Below are 27,448 nucleotides of genomic sequence, written 5' to 3'. Positions count from 1 at the left end.
ATCATCATTTTATTTTATTTTGAAAATTGACCGGATTCTCTCGCCTTTTCTGTGTCCGACTTCCTGTCTGGTACGATCTCGTTCTATCCAGCTTGACGGCGCTCGTATTTTTTTCATTCAGCGCACTCAGCTGTTGTTTCAAGCTGCTACTCTTGGACTGTCACATGATCAGCGACTAGTCGACGTCAAGCTGAAAACGTCATTGTGGAGCAGTAAAGTCGACTAGTCGATTAGTCATTTTCTTAACCTGCTTGTTTCTATTTCAGCATAGGGGGACTGGCAATGGAAATTAGCTTGGTAGCTAGAATTGGGTACATTTACATTTTATTTTAAAATGTGTATCAATGTACATTGTCCCTCTCCTTCAAATAAATTAATTGAAATTGAAATTGAGGTTCTCATTCTCTCTTCTGATTGGCCAAATGACCTGTGCCTGCTAGAGCTCCAGAAAGAGGCAACAGAAAGGGGCAGTATAAACCATATTAAGCAGATCACAGGTACTCAAAACCAATGATACATCTTGTTAGGGACATCAGCAGGTAAATAAACCCAGAGAAAATTGCACAGCATGGGGTCTTTAATTGATTATCAATAAATTATACAACAGTTATGGTGCGTTCCAGGCAACCCGTAACTCGTATTTTTCCGACCTGTTCCTATGGTTACCCGTTAGAACGTTCAGTCAAACTCGTAACTTCCCACCTGTGAACTCGTACTAGATCGATCTACTCCCAGTTCCCAGTTCGTAACTCGTAACTTGCCTGGAACGCTACAAACTCGTAACTGGTGACTTGAAGTCGTGACTTACGGGTTAAAAAGCCTGCCTGGAACGCACCATTAGTTCCGACCGGTCCCAACCGAGCAATTTGATTGGACAACGAGACATTCCATAGTGCTGATATACAGTATAACAGCACTGGGACTTTTCACAGACAATCACTCCGCTGTTCAGCTGGACAGGAGCTAAGTCAGAGCCAGGCTCCCCATACAGGAGCTGCCCCATCTCTCTGCTGCTGCTGCTGCTGCTGCTGCTACAGTCAGAAACGGACCTGAACATTAAAACCTGGACCTGACCTGGTCCGTCTAATTGGAGATAAATCTCTACTAAACACGGCTGGAAAAAAAAATCGCCGCGGGGGCAACTACGTTTTGACGGTGATGTGTTTTGATATTAGCGTTAGCTGTTGTTAGCCACGTAGCTCAGCTACTTAGCTTCAACTGTGTTTATATTGATTACATAGCAGATAAACAAATGTAATACGGTATCGATAACGTCTCTGTGTCTTCACGCTGGTCCTGTTGCTCCGGTGCTGATCAGACACGGGCTCAGAACCAGAAGCAGCACTGGAAGCAGCTCGGTGGAGAAGCTTGTAGCTCGTAGCAAGCTAGTATGAAATGTTTATGTGTTGCCTGGCAACAGCCTTGTCTCCCTTCCAGTTGCAGAACTATTTCTGTTGGCGGAGCTAAATAAATGATTAAATAAACAAACAAATCATAATCTCTTGTAGTTTATTACTGTTCTAAAATGTGCTCGTAGCACTGTTGTATAAAAGCAATATCACACTCGAGGTCGTGCTGTTGTACTGTATATCAGCACGGTGGGATTATCTGCGGCACTCGGCCTGCGGCCTCGTGCCTACGACCGAATCACAGCCGTGCTGATATACAGTACAACAGCACTCCCTCTCGTGTGATATTGCTTAATTAATGAATTCATATTTTTTGTGACAGATAAATAAACAAATATAGTTTGATTTAAAATAATCTTACATAAAATAAATAAATAGGATTCATGATAAAATCATAAATATGTCAATAAATAGATAAAAAAGATAAATATACACAAGTTTATTTACATTTGTCTAAAAAGACTGTTTTGTTTATTTCAAGTGTGGCGAATGTGCCTTTCTGAAGTGTAAAAGATTCGGGTGATGTGAGGAGTTCACGTGATGTGAAGTAGAGTAACCAATCAGACGCCGTCAGGGTGTACGTGCAGACGTGTTGTTGTTTTTCTCTCTCTCTCTGCCGGACCATCATCGAGGTGGCTGCATGCTAAGCTTCGGCTGCAGATATTACTGTTTTTTGTGAAAGAAAGCCAGATATTCAAAAGTCTGACTTTTTATTGTCGGCGCAGAGAGCGAAGCCTTTTTTTTGCCGTGGGTTGAAAGTGGACCGTGTGTTGTGTGACGGAGATGGAGGAGAACCGGTATGGAGTTATTTTTGTCTCATAAATACCTGTAAACGCACAGAGGGTGATGTACAAATGTTCCTTGGTTTGCACACGTGTTTTGCTATCCACAAATACAAATGTCTAATTTGTAACTTGTATTTTGGTTTTTACAAATAAATGTGTATTTGTAAATATATTGGGTGTTTGTAAATGTATAATTTTCCATTTGTAAAAACAAAAAAGCCATTTGTAACCACCAGGTTGTGTGTCTTATCTGTTGTAAACCTTGTAATAACAGCTTGTTGTGTACAGTTAACATCCTTGTTGCTCAGGTTTGAGTGTGGATTGTAGGGAAAAGGTGTTGTACATATTTAAGACTTGGATCTGTGTGAACCATTGTGCATCAATGTGTTTGTTGTGAGGTTTTTGTGTGATGAGCTGTCTGAGGTGCCGACCCCCCACAGCCCTGGTCTTGGTCTGTGAGCGCCTGCCTACCCTGTCCTACAGCCTCAGTGTGGATCAGTAGAATATCAGCCTCATGTCTGCAGCTCAGTATCAACACAACTTTCACATCACATTCATCTGAGCACAGAAATAAAACAGAGTCTGACCTCAGAGTCTCCAGTCTACAGTCTGGACTCTCCAGAAAACCACTCAGATCCTTCACTCCTGAATCATGAAGGTTGTAGTTCTGACTCAGGTCCAGTTCTCTCAGGTTGGAGGGGTTGGACTTCAGAGCTGAGACCAGAGAAGAACAGCTGATCTCTGACAACCTGCAGCGCTCCAATCTGAATAAAGAATAAAAGAAGAAGATGAAATTATTGATGATTGATCAGATGTGTCCTGATCAATGATCACTGTGTAAATGAGTAGAGGGACTTTGTATGGGAGGACGTTTAGGGAGAAAACAGTGAAATGTGAAAATGTGCACACACACACACACACACACACACACTGAAATAGTTGCACACACATTGACAATGTGCAGACACACACTTCCACACAGCGCGATGGAGGACACATGTGGGTGGGGGGGTGTGTGTGTGTGTGTGTGTGTGTGTGTGTGTGTGTGTGTGTGTGTGTGTGTGTGTAAACTAATGTCAGTGCGTCTAGAAGTTGTTTCAGTGTAACCTGAAGGCACCACCATCTTGTCAAATACCTTTGGGTTGGAGTCTTGAAAGTGGAGAAGTTGATTGTTTTGTACATTAAAGTGAAAGAGCAAAAAGTACATTTACATTTCTCTCTCTCCATTGGTCAGGCGACGTTGGACTAAATATTATTCTTAGAACTGTGATCACGTAATTAATTATGAATAAATCAATGTTTGATCTCATTCGCCTTGATTTTATTTTGAAATGTAAAAGAGGAAGTACTGAAATCCAAAGGGACGTTCAGAGTGCAACCTGGACCATGAAGACACCGTTATGACCCAGTAAACATTTTGACGTCTGTTTCACGTCTAATCAACGTTGGTCAGGCAGGTTGATTGGACGTCGATCTGAGGTCGTTTTCATGACCGACGTCATTTCATCACACTGACCTCTGAGTGACCTCTGACCCTTCACCTTCTACCAGCTGCAGTAACATGGAGTCACAATCAGTCGCTGCTTCAAACTGAACTTCACACATTTGAACTGAACACAGACAAAAGTCCAACAGGTCCAGTCAGTGAACTCACCTCAGAGTCTCCAGTCTACAGTTTGGACTCTCCAGTCCAGCACACAGAACCTTCACTGATGAATCACTCAGGTCGTTGTTACTCAGGTCCAGTTCTGTCAGGTGGGAGGAGTTGGACTTCAGAGCTGAGGCCACAATTTCACACTGCCTCTCTGAGAGTTTACAACGAACAAGTCTGTGAAGAGAGAAAATATCAAATGTGTCAGAATCAAATCAGATGAAAGCTGCAGTAAAAACACGGTTGATGCATCTGATGACAGGACGTGATGATGTGATGAACATCTGAGCTTCAGCTCATCTTCTCTGACTGAGTTTGACAGGAAACAATGATCCTCATCACTCTGACAGGATGGACGGTAGGGATGGGCAATATGGACTAAAAAATGTATCACTATAATTTCTGGCATTTATCCCGGTAACAATAAAAGTGTTGGAGTAAACCCCAACAAAAGTGACGATAAAAAATACCATCAAGCCTTTCAAACATTTGGTAAAAGATATCAAACAAAACTATTTGATATCTAAAATGAACATCTATTTAACTCATTGGCTGCCATTGACGTCTATAGACGTCAATCTAATTACAACCGTTCACTGCCATTGACGTCGATAGACGTCAATTGCGTTTTTCAACGGGAAGGGCTGGAGGAAGGTCTGGCGGAGCTTGTCCATCAATATCAGGCTTGTAAACTAGTGTAAAGATGTGTAGCGGCCTGTAGGGGGCAGCAGTGCCCTCTTTGGATGAGAGATCAGCATGTATTACGGTATGAGAAGAAGAAGCGAGATGACAAGAGATATGCTAAAGAAACTTATGCACGGAGCCTATGTGTTCCGCACGTCGGCACATTATGTACCGTGTGTGTCGCGGTAGTTCGGAGAGGAAGAGGGTCGCGATCGTGAGAAAACGACGGAGATCATTGAAAAAGACACCGACGACCGACACCGACGCTGGACACCGGCGATCAAGCCGGGCCGAGTGGTGAGAATCAGCAGCTGACGGCGTCACCACAGACCAGAGCCCAGCTCAACTGACGGCTCGGTGGACGTGACCCGAGCGATTCCGTCCGGATCAACCAGGAGCAGCAGAGACTCGTCCACACGCTCCAGAAAGACATGAAGGTAATAATATAATACATCAATGGTAAAAATAATAAAATAAACTAACTTGCTAGCGAGCTAACTTTTACTGCTTAGAGAAGGGCGGATCGCTTTGATCGGAAAGGTTAAAAAAAAAAAAAACTCCACATCACACTTGACTACATCTAAGAGATGTATTTTTATGGTAATTCTATATATTTCTATAATTTACAGGTGGTGGATCAAGCAGTGGTCGACCATGGGGCAGAGGTCATGTGACAGCTACAAACGTACAAAAAGTTCATGCATTTTTACTGATATTTGTAAATAAATTATTATTTTGCCATCAAAAGTCCTTTCTCAGTGTTGTTTTTGTTGTTTTATAGAAGGAAAACACTGTTCAGATGTGTGAGGTGTCACTAAAGCAAAAAATATCAACGTCAAAGTCACTGATCTGCTTGACATGTTTCTTTCCACAAAAAGCTCGTTTTCTCAGTGTTTTGGTCAAAAACTGCTGTTTTTGGCGAAACCAGCCTACGTTCTACTGCTGTTTACAAAAGAACGGAAAAAGGTAGAAACAAACTTTTTTTTTCCTATTGAACAAAGAGAGTCTACTTTTCTCTTGGTAGTTTCGGTGTTTATATAGTCATAGAACACAATATTCTGTGGGTCTTATAAGATCGTTCAAAATGCTCTAAAATGGCTGGCAGTATGGGGCTCTCTGCTCTGAAAATGGCTGGCAGCCAATGAGTTAAATAAGGTGCCTTATATAAAAATAAAGGCCTCTAGAAATGATGCAAATATTTTGCATCAGGATTTAAAATAAATACAAAGTGGTGAAAGTGCATCCCACAGGTTAAAAAAGCTTGGCTAGTTCCATACAAATGAATAACTTTTCACTAAAGTAAATGAGGTTCCGTTGTTTTTCCATTTTTTTTATTTTTATTTTATCTCAAGGAAGAGAGAGACGGACCAAGTTTGTTTGTGTCTGTCTGTGTGTGTGTGTGTGTGTGTGTGAGAGAGAGAGAGAGAGAGAGAGAGAGAGAGAGAGGGGTTGGTGGGGTTTGGGTGTGTGTCTCTCTGGCCCTCCTTCTCAATATACGTTCTTGTCCGTTCTTGTGTTCTACTGAAACGTCATCAGTCGCAGCCCAAGTACTGTCCCAATACACAAGTTGGTATTTCACCGAGAACGGTCAAAGTTCCCGGAAGTGTTCTCGCCACACCCATTTTACCAAGGATGCATCGGTAGCTGACTTGTGCTAACTCGTCAGCGCAGATATCCCAGCATGCCTTTTGTAATATCCTCTCTATACTGACTGTGAGAATATCTAGCTTGCTGTAGCATCAATATGCTGGACCACTGGAAGAGACGACCGACCACATTCAGGTGTAGTTTCACACTGGTTTGTTTATTAACTGAAGTGTACACAAAACCATTCCATGAGTATAGCGTCACCTACTGGTGTGGTGGAATAACTGCAGGCTATTATGACCAATACATCACAACTCCTCCCCTCTTATTCAATTACCGCTATTCATAACAACACTAGCCTGATAATGGGTACAGTAGCACCAAACTAAACACTTACATCAGATGAACAACTTTTTCTTTTTTTTTTTCTTTTAATTATTATTATTATTTTTAATGTCTCAAAGAAACAACAGACTAACTTAGGCTAGGGGGTAGACTGCCCCATCGCCTAGAGTGTGTCAAGGGATTATTCTGCCCTTTTCTTCAGACAACACTCTCTAACTGAACACATTCAAAACATTCACCAGTTTAAAGAGTCAGTCTATCTGGTGGTTTGCGGTCCCGCCTTGGGTACCGGCTCAAAGTCTGTTGGTGTGTCGCTGGAGTGTCAGTGTGAGCGATGTCTGACTGACCTGTGAATGTAGTGACACACTCACTGACAGGGCTGGGTGTCTCTGGCTTTCCACCAGTGTCAGGCGGAGCAGGTGGACTGTCCATGCTGGGCGTCGGATGCACATCAGCTGCAGCCTGGACGATGTTAGGGTGACATGCCATCATCTGATCAGCATGACGATTCCACTTGTGTGTTGATCCCACACTGACCTGGTAGGATACTGGACCAGCCTGTGATGTAACGGTTCCAGCCGACCACTTTTCCTCTCCCTTCCGGTAATCCCGGACAAGGACTGGGTCGCCGATGCTGAATGACCTGGCCTTAGAGCGCGCTGCCCTGTAGGTACACTGAGCATCTTGTGCCTGATCCACCACCGCTGCCACACTCGGTTTCAGCAGATCAAGGCGAGTGCGAAGCTTGCGGTGCAGAAACAGCATTGATGGTGTCTCCTGAGTAGTTGTATGAGGCGTGTTTCTGTACTGAAGCAGGAAGGCATCCAGTCGCTTTTGAACAGTTGAGGTTCCCTTTGATGATTTCAGAGAATGTTTAAAGGTCTGTACAAAACGTTCAGCAAGACCGTTAGTTGCCGGGTGGAATGGAGCTGAGCGTACGTGTTTCACGCCGTTAGATGTCAAAAAGCTGGCAAACACCTCGGACGTGAACTGCGGTCCATTATCACTAACCAGTACTTCTGGAACTCCATAATGGCTGAACAGACCTCTAAGCACCTGTATTGTCTTCTCTGACGTGGTTGAGTCCATTAGAACAACTTCAGGCCACTTAGAGTGGGCATCAACCACAACAAAGAACATGCGTCCCTCAAACGGGCCGGCGAAATCAATGTGGATACGCTGCCATGGGGCTGCGGGCCAGGGCCATGGGTGCAGGGGTGTAAGACTAGGTGTTTTCTGGATGCGTTGACAGGACACACATGTTTTGCATTTCTCTTCGATCTGAGCATCAAGACCCGGCCACCACACGTAACTTCGTGCCATGGCCTTCATCTTGACCACTCCGAGATGTCCTGTGTGCAGTTCTTCCAGTACCTGTTGACGCAGTTTGGGTGGGACGATCACCCTATTTCCCCACATCACACAGCCTTGGAGCAAAGTCAATTCATTCCTCCGTACCAGATATGGCGAGAGACTACTGTCCGACTCTTTGATGGTGGGAAAACGGCCGGTGGATACCATCTCCATGACCTGAGATAGTGTAATGTCTGATCTGGTTTCTCGTCTCACGTCAGCACAGCGCATGGGCAGACATTCCAGGTGGTTGATAAGGAACGTGTCGATTGTCCCCTGTTTGTCCTTGTGCTGCACGGGAAGTGGCAGCCGGGACAATCCGTCAGCGTTACCATGGTCAGCAGCACGCCGATACTTGATGGTGTAATGGTGCGCTGCTAGTAACAGTGCCCATCGCTGTAGTCTTGCTGCAGCCATTGAAGGGATCGCCTTACTAGGGCTCAGTATGGTTGTTAGCGGGCGGTGATCTGTCAACAAAGTAAAGTGGCGACCGTAAAGATAGGAGTGAAAACGCCTAACTCCAAAAATGATTCCTAGCGCTTCTCGCTCAATTTGAGCATAGTTTTGCTCTGCTTTGCTCAATGTTCTTGAAGCGAAGGCGATGGGTTTCTCTTCGCCGCTGGGCAGTTTGTGGGAAATGACAGCTCCCACCCCGTAGGGCGAAGCATCGCAGGCAAGTATGACTGGAAGTGCTGGATCATAATGTGTTAGAACACTTTTGCTTGCGAGCTGTTCTTTTGCTTTACAGAATGCATCATTACACTCTTTTGACCACTCCCACTTCACCTCTTTATGCAGCAACGCATTCAGTGGGTGGAGTAAAGTCGATAGGTTTGAGACAAAACGTGCATAATAGTTGATGAGTCCTAAGAAAGAGCGCAGCTGACTTGTGTTGATTGGCTCAGGAGCGTCTAGTATGGCACGGATTTTGTCAGGTGACTTGTGAAGTCCTTTTGCGTCTATTACGTGTCCAAGATACTCCAGTGAACTCCGGAAAAACTCACACTTCTCCTTTTGAACTCTCAACCCGAATTTTTCCAAACGGTTGAGTACAGCCTTCAAGTTTTCCAGATGATGAGCGTCATCTTTGCCTGTTACAAGGATATCATCGAGGAAGCAGTGGACGTTGGGGAGCCCCTGCAACACTTGGTCCATGATCTTCTGGAAAATTGAGGGTGCAGAGGTTATACCAAAAGGTAAGCGATTGTAACAAAACATGCCTTTGTGTGTTGTGATTGTGAGATATTTCCGCGAATCTTCACTGACAGGCACCTGGAGATAAGCTTGTGAAAGATCCAGTTTGCTGAAACGATGGCCTCCGGACAGAGACGCGAACAGATCCTCAATACGGGGTATTGGATAATGCTCAATGCATAAAACTGGATTAACGGTAACTTTGAAATCCCCGCAGATTCTGACACCACCATTCTTCTTGATGACAGGGACAATTGGAGTTGCCCACTCACTGAACTGAACTGGAGAAATCACTCCTTGTTGGAGTAATCGATCAATTTCAGCTTCCACTTTCGGTTTCAATGCGTATGGGACGACGCGTGCCTTACAAAACTTTGGTTGTTGGCCTGGTTTCACTGTCAGGGAGGTTTCAAACCCCTTCAGCGTTCCTAGAGTTTCACTGAAAACTTGAGCATGACCACACAGAACATCTTCAAGTGTCTCACGGGCCTTGTGTCCTGTTCTCATTGTCTTTATTTCACGCCAGTCAAGCTTTATGCTCCTTAGCCATTCACGGCCAAAAAGTGGGGGTGATTTCCCTTTAACAACGTATAGGGGCAGTTTGACTTTCTTTTTATTCATCTTCACCCATACTTTCACCATGCCCTCTGGTAACAGCATTTCCCCTGTGTAGGTTTTCAATACTACATTAGTCTTTCGTAGACGAACATGGGCAAATTTGGCTTTGTACATCTCCATTGAGATCAAGGATACAGCTGCACCGGTGTCTAGCTCCATCTCAGTAAGATGACCTTCAATCTTGGGTCTAATCATCATCAAAGACGACCCTGCATTTTCCTTTTTGACTGCCATAACTGGCTCTGTGTCATTGACCACTGCTGACACCATATGCAATGTCAAATCAGAGTCTGAATCTGATGTAGACTCCTTTTCACTGTCATTAGCATTAGCTCCAACTTTGTGAATTTTGCCTCTTTTTCCTCTTTCAAACTGTTTCCTTGGTTTCGTTTTTGTTTCATATTTTTCTTTGTTGTACTTTTGGTCACTCTTTTTATTTCTGCACAAACGGGCAATATGGCCTCTCTTTTTGCAGCTGTGGCACTGCTGCTCTCTGTAATAACAGTCTTTTTCATTATGATTAGTCTTGCCACAACGGAAGCATTTTTCTCCCCCTTGTGGTGGAGAGAAGGACACAGCATGCACTCTCAGAGACGTTTTTAAGTGCTGAGATTCTCTAGCTACGGCTTCCATTGACATTGAAATGTCCACAGCACGCTGAAAAGTTAATGCTTCATCTGTTAATAGTTTTCTCTGGATACTTTCATTGTTCAGGCCACACACAAATCTATCGCGCAAAGCGTCCTGCAAATGAGTGCCAAAATCACAGTGTTCCGACAGCTTCTTCAAAACGGCTACGTACTGTGCAACACTCTCTCCCTCCTCCTGATTTCGTTTGTGGAAACGGAATCTCTCCGCAATAATAATGGGCTTTGGAGAGAAGTGATCACTCAAAATCTTCACGAGCTCCTCGTACTGTTTACTCCCTGGTTTATCTGGAGCGAGCAAACTGCGTAGCAGTCCATATGTTGTAGCCCCTATTACACTCAAAAATACGACAACTTTCTTTGTCGCCGGGACATCATTTGCTTCGGCAAAATGTTCAAACCTCTCGACGTACGTCGACCATTGTTCCGCGGACTCGTCAAAGACATCAATATGACCGATGAGCGCCGCCATTCTCGTGGTCTCTCTCCCGTCGTCAACTTCTCCAACGGATTCGACTTCCGCGACCTCGTCCTCATCTGACGGCATAGGTGGGTTACTTATCTCGTCGCCAATTTGTAATATCCTCTCTATACTGACTGTGAGAATATCTAGCTTGCTGTAGCATCAATATGCTGGACCACTGGAAGAGACGACCGACCACATTCAGGTGTAGTTTCACACTGGTTTGTTTATTAACTGAAGTGTACACAAAACCATTCCATGAGTATAGCGTCACCTACTGGTGTGGTGGAATAACTGCAGGCTATTATGACCAATACATCACACCTTTCGGCAGTCAAACCAGCAGCGGGAAGTCGACAACAGCAAAGTGGTAAGCAGCCTTTCTCTTACTATTTTCGTATGCTGTTTCATCAATAAAGTTAACTTTGATGTGATAAATCAACTGTTTAGATTTCAAATATCAGCATTAGTACAAAGATTTATGGCAAATCGAACTTTTGCTCGACTATTTTCGGAGTTGAGAAGCTCCATGAACGGGGGCGGCAGCCAGGCAGCGTATGCAGGGGTAGCTTGTTATCCAAGCGGCTACTGCTCACAGACCTGTATTGTTTTCCCTCTGTTACAGAAAATGACAACGCAATGGCGGAGGAGACAACAACCCACAACTGTAAGAGTATTTTAAATGAATATTCGTACAGCTGCCATTCTGTCAAATTAATATCCTAGTAAATATAATGTGAACTAATGTTAGTTCAAGAGATTATACTTAGCTTAGCCAAATGTTTAACAACCTGTATTTTGGTTGATTTTGTACTGTTTTAACTTCAATCAAGGGACAACTGAAGAAACCAAAGCCCTCTTCACCGGCCGGAGGAACTCATCCAAAACCGAAAGGGAGTGAGTAAGCTTTTTGTGTGGTTTTATACGAGGGGCAGTGGTCCAGTGGTGTGTTTGTTTGTGCCAGACTCCACAGCCTCTTAAAATGGTTTGATGCAACCTAAATACATGAAAGAAGAAATGAGTATAAAGCTAAACTAAATGTTATAATACTTCAAATCAAATAGGTTGGGTAAATTGTAACCAGGTGAACAAAAATGACTTAAAGGGCCCATATGCAAAATCCACTCCCCCCAATCCACACACACGCTTTCTCTCTCTCCCCATCCGTCATTTGACATGAAGCGGTTGATACAGGAGGAGCGGTCGGTACTGCGGCCGCCAGATGATCCTTTTGAATCATTGACTGACATGCCTGTCATTAAAAATGAAATCGCGGATCAGAGAATATTGGAATGATACCGCTTCTCATCAGCTCAGCGGTCCTCATCACGGAATGAGAGACATCTGAACGAGGAAGTCTCCTCTCCCGGCGTAAAACCACCTCAATATTCTCATCAGTCCATACAACAGTGCACAGTTTGTGCTGCGCTCCTCAGTTTCACTTGTTTTTTTTATTTGACAGTTTCACACAGAACTTTCTGATGGTAGTAGGAGTCTCTCCATGTTTCTCCTTCTGCCACAGTAAAAAAAAAGAAAAGAAAGAAGGAACATTTAGGCCTAAACTTTTTCAGACAAGATGCCGGAAATCAATGCCTGACCCCTGTCCCAATGTCAACACTGGCACATGTACCTGTAGTGAAAACCACACCCTCTCCCCGTGACAGGTGTGGAGTGGACGTGGTTTACACATCTTATTTGCATTTCAAGGTGCAGACACAGAAATGGCTCGTTTGCAGGAGAGCTCTGGAGAGACACTTTTAGATTACTGAGATGTAGAGCTGCAGATTGATTTGGGGACAATATATATTATTCTTAGAACTGTGATCACGTAATTGATTATGAATAAATCAATGTTTGATCTCATTCACCTTGATTTTATTTTGAAATGTAAAAGAGGAAGTACTGAAATCCAAAGGGACGTTCAGAACACAACCTGGACCATGAAGACACCGTTATTACCCAACAAACATTTTGACGTCCATTTCACGTCTAATCAACGTTGGTCAGGTAGGTTGATTGGACGTCGATCTGAGGTGCTGAAATGAAAGTTTTTCTGACGTTGTTTTCATGAACGACGTCATTTCATCACACTGACCTCTGAGTGACCTCTGACCCTTCACCTTCTACCAGCTGCAGTATCATGGAGTCACAATCAGTCGCTGCTTCAAACTGAACTTCACACATTTGAACTGAACACAGACAAAAGTCCAACAGGTCCAGTCAGTGAACTCACCTCAGAGTCTCCAGTCGACAGTTTGGACTCTCCAGTCCAGCACACAGAACCTTCACTGATGAATCACTCAGGTCGTTTCTACTCAGGTCCAGTTCTGTCAGGTGGGAGGGGTTGGACTTCAGAGCTGAGGCCACGACTTCACAGTGACTCTCTGAGAGTTGACAATCAACAAGTCTGTGAAGAGAGAAAATATCAAACGTGTCAGAATCAAATCAGATGAAAGCTGCAGTAAAAACACAGTTGATGCATCTGATGATGTGATGAACATCTGAGCTTCAGCTCATCTTCTCTGACTGAGTTTGACAGGAAACAGTGATCCTCATCACTCTCACAGGATGGACGGTAGGGATGGGCAACATGGACTAAAAAATGTATCACTATAATTTCTGGCATTTATCCCGGTAACAATAAAAGTGTTGGAGTAAACCCCAACAAAAGTGACGATAAAAAATACCATCAAGCCTTTCAAACATTTGGTAAAAGATATCAAACAAAACTATTTGATATCTAAAATGAACATCTATTTAAATAAGGTGCATTATATAAAAATAAAGGCCTCTAGAAATGATGCAAATATTTTGCATCAGGATTTAAAATAAATACAAAGTGGTGACAGTGCATCCCACAGGTTAAAAAAGCTTGGCTGGTTCCATACAAATGAATAACTTTTCACTAAAGTAAATGAGGTTCAGTTGTTTTTAATTTTATCTCAAGGAAGAGAGAGACAGACCGAGTTTGTATGTGTCTGTCTGTCTGTGTGTTGTAATGGGAAATTTTGGTGTAACACATTGTATGCTGTACAAGGGTTGTATAACCATGTTAACTAAGTGAACTTCCTTTCACCTTGTGGAAAGTGGTACTCAGCTAATCCTTTTCTGATACCTGTATGAGACGAATCACTGAATCCACACAGAGCAGGTTAAAGGTCAGACCGGTGCTCTGTGTTAATTTACAAGGGGAGTTGTGTCCTGGCGGTGAAGTCAGGCACAGCTACCAGTGCCATACATTTTGTCTGTTGTTCAAATGTGTTTTGGGAACTATAAAGATAGCGCCCGGGTGAGCCTCTTCAGCTCACTCACTCACTCACTCACTCACTCACTCACTGACTGTACTCCTGTCCGGTTGTGTTTGTGTGACTCCATTCATGAATGCTTTTTATTAAAACTCAAGAAAGACAGCTGACGTGTTCAGTCATCCTTTTTTAAATACTTTATAGAAGGAACAACATTTTTTGCCACCACAATCTGGCGACCACGAAGGGACCCCATCTGTGAGCGGATTTTTTAGTTCTGGACCAAAGGTGTTTAGAGTGTGCACGACAAGGGCTTGGGCTCTTGGAAAACCTCAAACTCCCCCACAAAAGAAGGTTGAGAAGAGGGCCTGACGTCTGGAGGACTGAGAGTCCCCTCACTGTTGGGGTCCAACGAACTCGGTGGCTACGGAAAACACCTCGCTGCTTCTTTCTGGTGAGTTTTTAGGTAGTGGAAGGCCTGAATGCGCAAAGTTTGCCTCTCTGCCTACTAATTAAAAGTAGAGTCGGCAGACGTGCCGGGCACCATATCTTTCCCGGGGGAAGATAAACACAGTGTTTGAGAGAGCAGGCTTCCCTAGGTTCGGAACCTAGGGCTCTAGATCAGGGATCGAGAGAAATTTACCGTCCGGGGCGGTAAAACCAGATCAGGGATCTGGGGGGAGGAAGAAAGAGCTAAACATTAGGTCCGGGACCTTATTCCTGTGGTCCGGGACCACTAGACTTAGAAGTTTATTTGTTTGCCTGTTTAGGTCGGCTTAACAATTTTGACTGTCTGAAAAAAAAAAGAGTAAATTAAAGTTGGAATCTGCTATTTTTAATTTAAAATAAAAACTAAAATTTAGTAGCACTATTTTTATGATAGTTTTAAAGGAACAAGGTAAAAATAAAAATAACACCTAAAATAGTAATCTAAATTTGCCTGTTTAAAATAAATCCAAATGTAATAGTACTATTTTCATGGTAAATTAATTAGTAATTAAAGAAAAGTAACCTAAATTTGTCTGTTTAAAACAAAATCATAATTTAATAGTGACATTTTTCTTATTACTATTAAAGGAGTAAAAGAGTAAAATCTAAATTTGATTTCTTGTAATAACAACTTGCAAGCGTCTGAGAGAATAATCATGGGAGCAGAAAATAGCAAACCCTCTGGAGGTAATCCATCCGAGGGACCAGATTATGAGGCCCCAAATGTAAAGTACATGATGATTAACTATGGGAAGGAAGCCATAGCCCAATTAGATCTGTGGGTCAGAGAATTAAAATTTCCAAAAACAGGAAGCCTCAGCGTTAAACAGCTAGAGTTCCTACACATGAGATTACAGATAATGGCGGAAGAGCAACTAAATAGTAAAGATAAAAAAGAAAAGGAAATTGAGATAGACTGGAAAGCTTTTGACATGTGGATGCATGAAGCAGAGCGTAGGCAGGACTCCAACAGGGCTGTGCCCCAGTGTCTGAAGCTGGATCCGGACCTGGACTCTGCACCACCTGCACCTCGACAGCCACAGCAACACCAACCTCCACCTCCACCTCCACCTGAAATTCAGCCTGCATCTGGCCCTCAACCTCAGCTTCCACAACTCCACTCATCGCCCCTATCTCCATCTGCATCTTTAACCACATCACCAGATCTGGCAAACGTATATGCCACTTTACAAGAAACACTCAGAAACCTGAGTATGAGTCCCCCACCGTACAACCTCAGCTCCGCAACGCGGTCGGGCCTGGGTTTCAAGAAAATCACAGACTCGGCCACGGCCGAACCAGGAGCAGAGGGACACATCAGCCCCCATGATTGAAGTGGCCGCGGGAGATGGGCAAGTACAACTGGTGTACAGGCCATGGACAGTGGCTGACCTGCGCGATGCCAGCTTGGAGCTGCCACAGTTATCAGTAGGAGGCGAAGAGTTTGTCCAACAACTCACATCATTGGTGGCATCATGCAGACCAACGATTGACGAACTGAGACGGCTGCTGACATTGCACATGAAAGAGGACTGGCAGAAAGCCAGTATCACCCAAGACTGACAGGGATGAGAGGTAGTGAAAGGCTGTTTAAAAAAACACATTAGACTAACTCCTTCTTTCCCAGTGAGAGACTGTGGCTGCAGCATAGAGGCGGTCTTCCATGACGGCAATATAGCGCCATCTCTGTTTGAAAGTGGCTTCAGAGTGTTCACCTACTGAAAGACTAACGCCGTGTTCACACCGGACGCCGAAGCGCCGCGAATAGCCGCGGAACGGAGACCGCGTCCCTTCGGCGGCCAAGTTAACAGGTTCTGTAGTTCAGACCAGACGCGACGCGCCGCGAAGCGCCGCGATTGCTCGCGCCGTGCAGTTATCGTTTCGGCGTCTGTTCTATTTTGTGCGCGAGCCGCGAGCAATCACGTCAATCTTGGCAGGAAGTCACACATGAAACAACGAGAGAATCCGGTCAATTTTCAAAATAAAGCACTTTTCAAAATAAAATACAGCGATTGACAAATGCGACCGTATTTGTCAGACTCTCAACAGAGAACGAGAGATGAAAACACACACACACACACACACACAGGATAGGGAGACACGGAGTGGGCTGGCTGCAGGGGGCGGGGGGGTCAAAACACACAAACAAACAGGGAAAGAGAGAGGGGCAGAGACGAGTTGTTGTCAAGTGAAGGACGACGTGAAATGAATCTTGGAAGTGAAGTACAGGGAGTTGTGTGACCCACAGCACATGGTGTTATAATTATATGAGGTTATTTACTTATCCATGATGTAAAAAACACAGCTCTGAATGTGAGTAAACAACAGCTGAGGAGCAGAGGCGCTCGCGACCGCCGCGGAGAAATCAGCGTCTGGTGTGAACTGGAGGGACGCGGCTCGCGCGCGATTTCAGCGGCCGCTCCGCGTCACGCCGCTTTCGCGTCCAGTGTGAACCAGGCGTAAAGGAGTGTGCAGAGGGAGGAAATAGGGGCTGTTCACAGACAGTTCAGGTGTGTGTGTGTGTGTTAGGGGTTGCACAGACTAGTCGACTAATCGACTAGTCGACTTTACTGCTCCACAATGACGTTTTCAGCTTGACGTCGACTAGTCGCTGATCATGTGACAGTAGCTACAAGAGTAGCGGCTTGAAACAACAGCTGAGTGGCTGAATGAAAAAAATACGAGCGCCGTCAAGCTGGATGGAACGAGCGCGTACCAGACAGGAAGTCAGGCACAGAAAAGGCGAGAGAATCCAGTCGATTTTCAAAATAAAATAAATGATGATTAAGTTTGCTTGTCCGCCCAGATATTGTCAGTTGTGTCTGCACACAAGACACACATCCATACAGCGCTAGAGACAGACCTGTAGCCTACAGACGGGTCGATGTTTGACCGGAGCGGAGAGAGAGAGCAGGAGAAGCTGCTGCCTGACACCAGCCAAGCGCCTGTGAGGCGCTGCGCTGCCGCGGCCAGTGTGTCGGGCTGTCGGCAATTAAAAAAAAAAAAAAAAACTCCGCTCATATCGACAGCTTTACGTCGCGCACAACGACAACCAACAACAGCAACAACCAACCAGAAAAAAAATGTGAGTGAAACTGTGAGTGAGCAGGACTGTGACGGTGACGAGGCCTGTGTGTCGTTTTCCTCCCTAATTGTTTAACGGACAGGAGCTACAGTATTATCTTTTGCACTTGTATAGGAGTGCATGTTACAGAAAAGTAAACTGATTTACAGCTTGTTGTTTATAGGCTAAAGCTGCTGTTCTGTGGACTAATTTCTGTGCATGAGCGTCTGTCAGTGAATAATCTACAGATTGTTGCCAAGCATTTCCCTCCTCCTGTAATTTATGATGGGAAAAATATGAATGACGTCATCAGCGACTAGTCGACGTCGACGTCGACTTTCATAACATTAGAGTCGACTTTTAAAAATCTGAAGTCGTGCAACCCCTAGTGTGTGTGTGTGTGTGTGTGTGAGAGAGAGATAGAGGGGAGAGCTATATTATAAATATTATAAATAATAAACATTATTTTGGGAGAAAAAAAAAGTTCTCTGCACAAAACACATACCGAAACCGTACCGAGAACCGTGGCCAAAAACCGAGGTACGTATCGTACCGTGGGCTACCTGTACCGTTGCACCCCTAGTAAACACGTCAATTGATAGCTTTCATGTGACGTCACGGCCCGTATGGAACGCCCCCCTGGCGGTCAAAACAATCCACTTCCCCGCTGTCCGCAGCTTAGGACAAGGCAGAAAAACACACACTGCTCCCTGCTGCTTCAAAAATACCGGTGTTATGGCCCAACTGGTGTCTGATTTAACTGGTTACCGTACCGAACAACAGCTGTGCTGCACTTCCGTCCGCAGATTTGTCACAAATTCACAAATCAAGCCGCAGTTCACATGTTACTGCAGCCAATATGCTTCTGTGAGTGAACCTGTTCAGGCAATCTACAGTCAGTCAGCGCCACACTACTCTCACTCTGCACAATACTGCACAGTATGACAAAGCCTGTCATGTTAAAGTTACGAACTAATGGAAAACACTCTGAAAATACGCTAAACAATATCATCATCCTCCAACAATGTCATAGTCCTCGCCGCGCCGCGGTCGGTCCCGACTCCCGTTACCGTGTCGCTGCCGCCGCGGGCGATACTGCTGCCGTGTCCGGTGGCGGGCGGCCCCGCCGGGTTACCATCGCTGCCGCTGCCGGTCCCGCTGCTATCGGACCGCCGTCATCGTTGCCGTCGGTAGCGGTGCGTAGCAAAGCTCCGGGGGGTAAAGGGGGGGCAGCTGGTCACCGTGCAGCCCAGCTAAGGGCTCTGGTTTGTGGGTGAGAGGAGCAGGGAGCCTGGGCTCAGTGGGCTGGAGCTTAGACTGTTCCCGCACAGGAAAGTTACAGGTACATTTCTACCACTTCAATGAGTTCAGAAACATTATTTTAAGATCAAAAAACTACAAAATAGGGCTTTTAATCAGAAACCAGTCGAGCCATAACACCGGAAATATTGGTTGCAAGCGGTGGAGGATGATGGATTCTCCACCAGGTTTAATGTAAACATCGCCCAAGTCGAGCTTCGGCAGGGAACTGGTCATCTTAAACAGCTCCTATACAGCAGCTGGTGTTGAATATGGGTCACAAGTGCCCAAAACTTCAAAGTTGTTTTTATATCTTTCTTTCTCGGCCACTGGCAGATGATTTAAGTCATTACTCGGTTGTTTGTCCATAGAAAGTCCGTTGCGGGGCCATTTTGGAATGTTGCTTTTGACCGCCAGGTCCCTGGGAAGTCACGTGACTGAAAGCTATCAATTGGAAGATTCTGATCGGATTCAGCTCGATCCGAAAGAAATTCTGTTCGGATCGAGAGGGGTGGTTTATGCCGATTGTTATTCTGAACGACGTCCATGTAACCACTTATTCTGTTCGTTACATCCTTTCCCACTAGCGCGACATGGCTGTACACGGTTCTACTCGGTTCTTATTTATTTAGCCTATTAATTTTTGCTTTTACACACTCCAGTGTGACGTCCGACAGGAATCAAACCCGCTAAGTTTAAAAACACCCTGGCAGCAGCGCACACTGATCTACTGAGACTTATTATTATTCTGTCACCTGAGGTAATGAGGTGGACAAGTGAGTTTGGAGCTAACGAGAGGAGAGAAAAAAGAGAGCCAGTAGTAGGCTACCGACCCGATACTGCTGTGTATCTCGCTTTCAGAGTAATCCCTGCTTCTTTCCCCACTCTCTGTCCGTTGTCTTCACCGTCTTCCACTGATGTAACTCCCCAAATTTCCAGAGCGCACATGGCTAATTAATATGCACGTGCTGTTTTGCATTGACTATATGGTTGTGTTTGGGTGTATAGAGGGCGGGATATGGCGTGTTCACATCCGTACTTTTCATGGGTCCGGTGTGACAATGGCAGGAACAGTAGTACATGTTGCTGAGTCTGCTTAATTACGATGTACAATAGGAGTACAGCAGCTCTTAAAATCTGGCGCAGGTCCATTTTGAGTACTGAATGGGATAAATTGAGCCACTTCCGGGTTTATTGGTTTGTTTACAGTAGTACAGGAAGTACAACTCTTCTTCTGCTGTTGTTTTAGGGAAAAAGACAGCTCTGCGCATGTCAAAATGCTGTTATTCTGAATAAAGCTTGGTGCATGTGTACGCACGTCATGATCGGATTATTTGATTTTGCGCCCATGTAAACAGTGGATTCGGATTTTCCGATCCCTCAAATTTGTAATCTGATTAAGAAATTTTGCGCATGTAAACACAGCTAGTGTCACAGTGGGATCATCAAACCAACACTGTTCTCTGAGCTACAGGACTTAAACCTGACCTCTCACACAGGGAAGCTGCTTTGACCATTGACCCTGAACCAAGCAAAGAGGGAAAACTCAGATCTACATCACATCTGCTCAGCTTCAGCTACAGTGGCTGATCCAGCTGTTCTGTTAGCAGCTTCATCTGAGAGCAGCTCATCATCATCATCATCATCATCATCATCATCATCATCATCACACTGACCTCTGAGTGACCTCTGACCCTTCACCTGCTACCAGCTGCAGTAACATGGAGTCACAATCAGTCGCTGCTTCAAACTGAACTTCACACATTTGAACTGAACACAGACAAAAGTCCAACAGGTCCAGTCAGTGAACTCACCTCAGAGTCTCCAGTCTACAGTTTGGACTCTCCAGTCCAGCACACAGAACCTTCACTGATGAACCACTCAGGTTGTTGTCACTCAGGTCCAGTTGTGTCAGGTGGGAGGGGTTGGACTTCAGAGCTGAGGCCACGACTTCACAGTGACTCTCTGAGAGTTGACAACCAACAAGTCTGTGAAGAGAGAAAATATCAAATGTCTCAGAATCAAATCAGATGAAAGCTGCAGTAAAAACACAGTTGATGCATCTGATGACAGGACGTGATGATGTGATGAACATCTGAGCTTCAGCTCATCTTCTCTGACTGAGTTTGTCAGGACACAATGATCCTCATCACTCTCACAGGATGGACGGGACCCTGAAGCAAAGCCTGCTCACTCTATATTATCCCTTACGTAATGTTTTCAAAGTCAAACTACAAATAATGAGGAAAAGAAGAAACACTCTGTTTATGTGAACTATTGATCTAAACTACTGATCAGTAATTATATTGATCATGTCTGGACTCACCGAGCCTTCCTGCAGTTCCTCACAGCTGGGATTAGTCTCCGTCGTCCCTGAGTTGATGTGTTGTACTTGTTCAGGTCCAACTCGTCCAGAACCTGCTCTGACATCTGCAGCATGTAGGCCAGAGCTGAACACTGGATCTCAGAGAGTTTATCTGATCTGTTCTCTGACTTGAGGAACTGTTGGATCTGCTGATGAACTGACTGGTCCTTCATCTCCGTCAGACAGTGGAAGATGTTGATGCTTCTGTCAGGGGAGGTTTTATTGCTCTTCATCTCCTTCAGGTTGTTGATGGTTCTCTGGATGGTTTCTGGACTGTTGTCTGTCTGACCCAGCAGACCTCCTAACAGCCTCTGGTTGGACTCCAGAGAGAGGCCATGAAGGAAGCGAACAAACAGGTCCAGGTGACCATTTCTACTGCGGAGGGATTTCTGCATGGCTCCCTGCAGGAAGTTAACCAGTGGTGGAGGACTGTTATTGATCTGTGGAGGACTGTCAATGTTCGGAGGATGACTGTCATTGATCTGTGGATGACTGTCAATGATCGGAGGATGACTGTCATTAATCTGTGGATGACTGTCAGTGTTCGGAGGATGACTGTCATTGATCCATGGATGACTGTCAATGATCGGAGGATGACTGTCATTGATCCATGGATGACTGTTATTGATCGGAGGATGACTGTTATTGATCCATGGATGACTGTTATTGATCGGAGGATGACTGTTATTGATCTGTGGATGACTGTCAATGATCAGTGGATGACTGTTATTGATCGGAGGATGACTGTCATTGATCCATGGATGACTGTCAATGATCGGAGGATGACTGTCATTGATCCATGGATGACTATTATTGATCCACGGATTACTGTCGTTGATCCATGGATGACTGTCGTTGATCCATGGATGACTGTTATTGATCCATGGATGACGGTTATTGATCGGAGGATGACTGTCATTGATCCATGGATGACTGTTATTGATCAGAGGATGACTGTCATTGATCCATAGATGACTGTTATTGATCGGAGGATGACTGTCATTGATCCATGGATGACTGTTACTGATCGAAGGATGACTATTATTGATCCATGGATGACTGTCGTTGATCCATGGATGACTGTTATTGATCCATGGATGACGGTTATTGATCGGAGGATGACTGTCATTGATCGGAGGGTGACTGGCATTGAATCCATCAGAGGGAGGCATTATGCTCTTCTCTTTCTCTTCGTAGTCTTTTCCCAGGAAGTTCTTGAGGACCTGTGAGTTCCTGTTGGTGTAACAGTGGAACATGTAGACTGCAGCCAGAAACTCCTGAACACTCAGATGAACAAAGCAGTAGACTGTTTTCTGGAAGATCACACTCTCTCTTTTGAAGATCTCAGTACAGAGTCCTGAGTTCACCAAGGCCTCTGTGACATCCAGACCACACTGCTCCAGGTCTTCTTGGTAGAACATGATGTTTCCTTTCTCCAGCTGTTCAAACGCCAGCCTCCCCAGCTTCAGAAGAACTTCCCTGTCGGCCTCCGTCAGCTCCTGTGGACTCGTCTCATGTCCTTCACCGTACTTGTTCTTCTTCCTCTTTGTCTGGACCAGCAGGAAGTGTGAGAACAGGTCAGTCGTGGTCTTGGGCAGCTCTCCTCTCTGGTCTGTGGTCAACATGTGCTCCAGAACCTTAGCAGTGATCCAGCAGAAGACTGGGACTTGACACATGATGTGGAGGGTCCTGGACGTCTTGATGTGTGAGATGATTCTTCTGGACAGATCTTCATCACTGGACCTCCTCCTGAAGTACTCCTCCATCTGGGCATCAGTGAAGCCTCGGACCTCTGTTACCCTGTCAACACATGTAGGAGGGATCTGATTGGCTGCTGCAGGTCTGGAGGTGATCCAGACCAGAGCCGAGGGAAGCAGATTCCCCTGGACGAGGTTTGTCAGCAGCACGTTGACTGATGACGTCTGTGTGACATCAGACACAACCTTCTTCTTCTTGAAGTCCAGTGACAGTCGGCTTTCATCCAGGCCGTCAAAGATGAAGAGAAGTTTACAGACAGCCAGCTGCTCTGCTGTGACCTTCTTTAATGTTGGATGGAAAACATGGAGCAGCCTGAGAAGACTCAACCGCTGATCTCTGATCAGGTTCAGCTCCCTGAACGAAAGCAGAACCAGAAGACTGACATCTTGGTTCTCCAAGCCCTCAGCCCAGTCCAGAGTGAACTTCTGCACCGAGAAGGTTTTTCCAACACCAGCGACGCCGTTGGTCAGAACCACTCTGATGGGTCTCTGTTGGACAGGTGAGACCGTAGAGACGTCCTCTCTCTGTTGCACAGGTAAGACTGTAGAGACGTCCTCTCTCTGTTGGACAGGTGAGACCGTAGAGACGTCCTCTCTCTGTTGGACAGGTGAGACCGTAGAGATGTCCTCTCTCTGTTGGACAGCTAAGTCTTTAAAGATGTCCTTGCACTTGATTGGAGTGCCATGTAGGTTCTTCTTCTTGGACGTTGTTTCCAGCTGTCTCACCTCATGTTGGGTATTAACCTCTTCACTCTGTCCCTCTGTGATGTAGAGCTCAGTGTAGATCCTGTTGAGGAGGGTTCCACTTCCTGTTCCCTCAGTTCCTTCAGTCACTCGTTCACATCTGCTCCTCAGACTGATCTTGTGTTGATGTAAAACCTCCTGCAGACCACAATCTGCTGAGAGAGAAGAGACAGAGTCAGACTGAAGACAGAGAGTCTGACAATCTGATCAGATTATTTTCATCAGCTACAGAAAAACTACAGACAACAAAGAGAAGGTTTGAATCATCATCTTAAATGTCAGTGCTGTGTGATGGAACAATGACACTGGAGAAAACAACAGGTCCTGGTTTCACAAATGACCACACCAGCAGACAGGTGTTCAGTCTCACTTTGTACACAGCTGCTCTGATTGGCTGTCTGCAGTCCACCTCTGGTTCTGGGTCTTTGTCCACACTGGGGACAGGAGGGGGGTCCTGAAGAACCAGACTGGTCCCAGTCTGAGGTGAAGCACTGTCTGCAGAACCAGTGTCCACAGCTGGTGGAGACTGGATCCTTCAGGACGTCCTGACAGAGACCACAGCAGGACAGCTGCTGGTCCACAGAGACACCACTCCTCTTCCTCCTGTCAAGACATTTCTGGATCAACAACATGTCACAGCTCCACATCTGAGCTCTGAAAAGATCAGCCACCAGGGGGCACTGTGAGGTACAGTTTAGGAGAATAGCATTTGCACAGAAGGTTTTATTAATCTATGGTTGCTAAACATGGAATACTGGTCACAAGGGAAAATTAAACGTATGTAGCATTTAAAGGTGTTCAGAAATGGCCGTTTGTCCTGTTTGTCGCTCCTTCTTGTACGATTTTCTACGAGTTGTCACACGAGTTTACCCGAGTAAAGAAAACAAATTTGATTGGTCATTATTAAGCTAAATCTGGTATATTTACATGTTGTATGTTCATGAATATGCAGAGTCCTGTTATAAATAAACAAATAAATGAAAATGAATAAAATGATTGGTTAACCACCTGAAGGGGGCGGGGCTTCAGTAACCAGAGGAGCAGAGAGAGAGAAAGTAGAGGAAGACAAGTGCAGAGACGAGCTGAATGAAGACCTGGTCCTGAACTGGTCTGGTTTCTGTCTCTGTTTATCTGTTGTCCTTAAATCTGGACTCTAAAACAAACTCCCTGTTATGGCGCATTTCCACTAGCACGGCTCGATACGGCTCGGCTCGGAACGGCTCGGCTCGGTTTGGTTGTGTTTCCATTACAACTGAGCATCACTAGTGCCTCCTCGACGTGGGCGGGGTCGTCATAACACAGCGCCGAGCAACGCTCTAAACTCTGTAAATATATAACTTTAGCAACATTTGAAACATTGTCAGGCGAAAAAGTAGTCGTTTAGATCCCCAACGTGTTGAAAATCTGACAAAATACCAGCTGTTTACAATTTTGTTCTGACGAAGTCGGCGTGAGTATAAGCTAGCCGTAGTGAGCAACGCACTTCCGGTTATTTTCACAAAATAAAATACCCGTTGCCTTTTATCATAAGGAAAGCCATTACGATAGAATTGGTGCTTTTACTTTGTAAACAGGAAGTGAACCTACCCTCGCTGTAGCTAGCTTTAAACCGCCGTTTTGACTGCTCTCGTCCCGTTAACGGCATTTAACCGTTCAATATGCCTTACCGGAGAGTCTTGCCAGCTCTGAGATCGGCCTGGTTCATTGTAAAACATTTATTTATTTATGTAAATGTGGTGTTTTCTGTGCGTACAGACCCCAAGGCAGTGCTGCTCTTCTGTCTAACCACAAACAAACTTCTGCTACAGCCACAATTGTTAGATTTCATCAATGAGACCAACATTTATCCCCTAAAAAGAGTTTAACCAGCCGGTGGTAAACCTCTAAAAGCCATCGGGTAAGTTAATTAGCAGTCGTTTTCTCCCAGGGGGGACGATAGTAGGCTGGCCGGCGGAGCACGTCAGGAGCCGGGCTGCTGCCTCTATGATGTCGCGGTCGCTGCTCGGACCTGGAGCTTCACTTCTCCGAAAAACATTGGGGCAAACTTAAAACAGCCGTCGTTTGGATAAACTAACCGCACATTGGGGATCTAAACTGTTACTTTCTCGCATGAAAAAATATTAAAACTTAATAAAGTCACGTAATAACAGGCTTCAGCCATGGATGAATGGCTTCAGCAGGAACATTTCTGTTGTCGGTCGTCGAGCAGTTATGACGCTTCCAGTGACGACACTCATCGGCCAATCAGTGGAAGGCAGTCGGCTGACGTCACGTTTTAGTAACGCTTCGGCTCGCTTGGAACCAGGGCTGAGGTGATACCAAAAGTGTACCTGGTTGCAGGTACTGCGTGCTAGTGGAAACACGCAAATAGCGCGCCGAGCCGAGTCGAGCCGCGCCGCGCTAGTGGAAATGCGCCATTAGTTTGAGTCTCTTCAGTTCTGCATCGTCTCATCTGCTTTTTACTCCAAATGTGTGAAATGATTGAGAAGCTGTTGGTGATGTTTTCCTCTTTCAGACACTGATCATGTGTTTGATGTTGGTTCTGGACTGAGTCCTATCAGCTCTTTAACTAATGAGCTCCTCATCCAGATGCTGCTGTGTGGCTCTAATGAACCTGTGTTGGAGCTCTGATCCAGTGTGAGGAGACTGAAGCTGACAACAGAAGCTTCAGCAGCTCCACCTGAGCTTCACTACATGTTGTGGAGAAGCTCAGACAGTCACAGACAGGAAACAGGAAACACTGATCACTCCTGTCTGGTTCCTGACCTTTCAAAATAAAAGTCTGTGTGTATCAGCTGCTTTAATCTCTACTGTGACTTCAGTTTAAAGGCTCAGACGTGTGGATCATTAAAGTGTTGGTGCAGCAACGTTCACACTGACTGAGGCTGATGACACAGGAACATGAGGACGCTGTGCTTCATCAGTCTGATGGACAGAGTGTGTGTGCATGTTTCTGTCTCTGAGGTTTGTTGTGAACCTTCAGAGTCTGATGGATCTGGTTCCTGGTTTCTCTCTGTTTCCTTCACATGAGTCTAATGACTGAATCATCTTCAGCTCAGTTTACAGTAGAAACCGTCTCTTACCGTGACTCTGGAGGTCCAGGTCCAGGTCCAGGGCTGAATAGTGGAAGATGTCCCATGGACCGGTCACTCCTCACAGACCAGCAGGTGGGTCCAGGTCCAGGTCCAGGTCCAGAACTGAATAGTGGAAGATGTCCCATGGACCGGTCACTCCTCACAGACCAGCAGGTGGGTCCAGGTCCAGGTCCAGGTCCAGAACTGAATAGTGGAAGATGCCCCATGGACCGGTCACTCCTCACAGACCAGCAGGTGGGTCCAGGTCCAGGTCCAGATCTGAATAGTGGAAGATGTCCCATGGACCGGTCACTCCTCACAGACCAGCAGGTGGGTCCAGGTCCAGGTCCAGAACTGAATAGTGGAAGATGCCCCATGGACCGGTCACTCCTCACAGACCAGCAGGTGGGTCCAGGTCCAGGTCCAGATCTGAACCACCAAGGTTGTCCCATGGACCAGTCACTCTTCATGGACTGACAGATGGATCCTGGAGACTCTGCTCTCAGTCTGTGGTTCTGACCTCTGCAAACACAAACATGTTTTTATTCCCATCACATTGATCCCTGACCAGTTCTCTGATCACAGATGCATTGTGGGAAGTTCCAGTGACGTCAGCGTCCCGCACCACACACTGTAGTGAAGGATGGAAGCAACACAGCAGCATCATAGAGCCGA

The 27,448-nt window shown here is 45.4% G+C and overlaps 1 protein-coding gene across 1 annotated transcript in view; it reads right to left on the bottom strand.

Moving 5' to 3' along the window:
• LOC310987529 (uncharacterized protein) overlaps positions 1-27,044 on the bottom strand; it is a 300,910-nt gene extending 273,866 nt beyond the window's left edge. Inside the window, exons 1-9 of the mRNA XM_083973836.1 lie at positions 26,783-27,044; positions 24,109-24,302; positions 23,589-23,851; positions 22,343-23,444; positions 21,160-21,595; positions 20,648-20,821; positions 12,970-13,143; positions 3,849-4,022; positions 2,782-2,958 (exon numbers count right to left, since the gene is read on the bottom strand). Coding sequence (XP_083829962.1) covers positions 2,782-2,958; positions 3,849-4,022; positions 12,970-13,143; positions 20,648-20,821; positions 21,160-21,595; positions 22,343-23,444; positions 23,589-23,851; positions 24,109-24,302; positions 26,783-27,000 — 2,912 coding nt within the window. The 5' untranslated portion in view covers positions 27,001-27,044. The remainder of the gene's footprint in view (positions 1-2,781; positions 2,959-3,848; positions 4,023-12,969; positions 13,144-20,647; positions 20,822-21,159; positions 21,596-22,342; positions 23,445-23,588; positions 23,852-24,108; positions 24,303-26,782) is intronic.
• Positions 27,045-27,448: the final 404 nt, after the last annotated feature.

This window comes from Trachurus trachurus (genome assembly GCF_905171665.1).
Source record: "Trachurus trachurus genome assembly, chromosome: 6".
NCBI lineage: Eukaryota > Metazoa > Chordata > Actinopteri > Carangiformes > Carangidae > Trachurus > Trachurus trachurus.
This window is presented reverse-complemented; position numbering and strand designations above follow the sequence as displayed.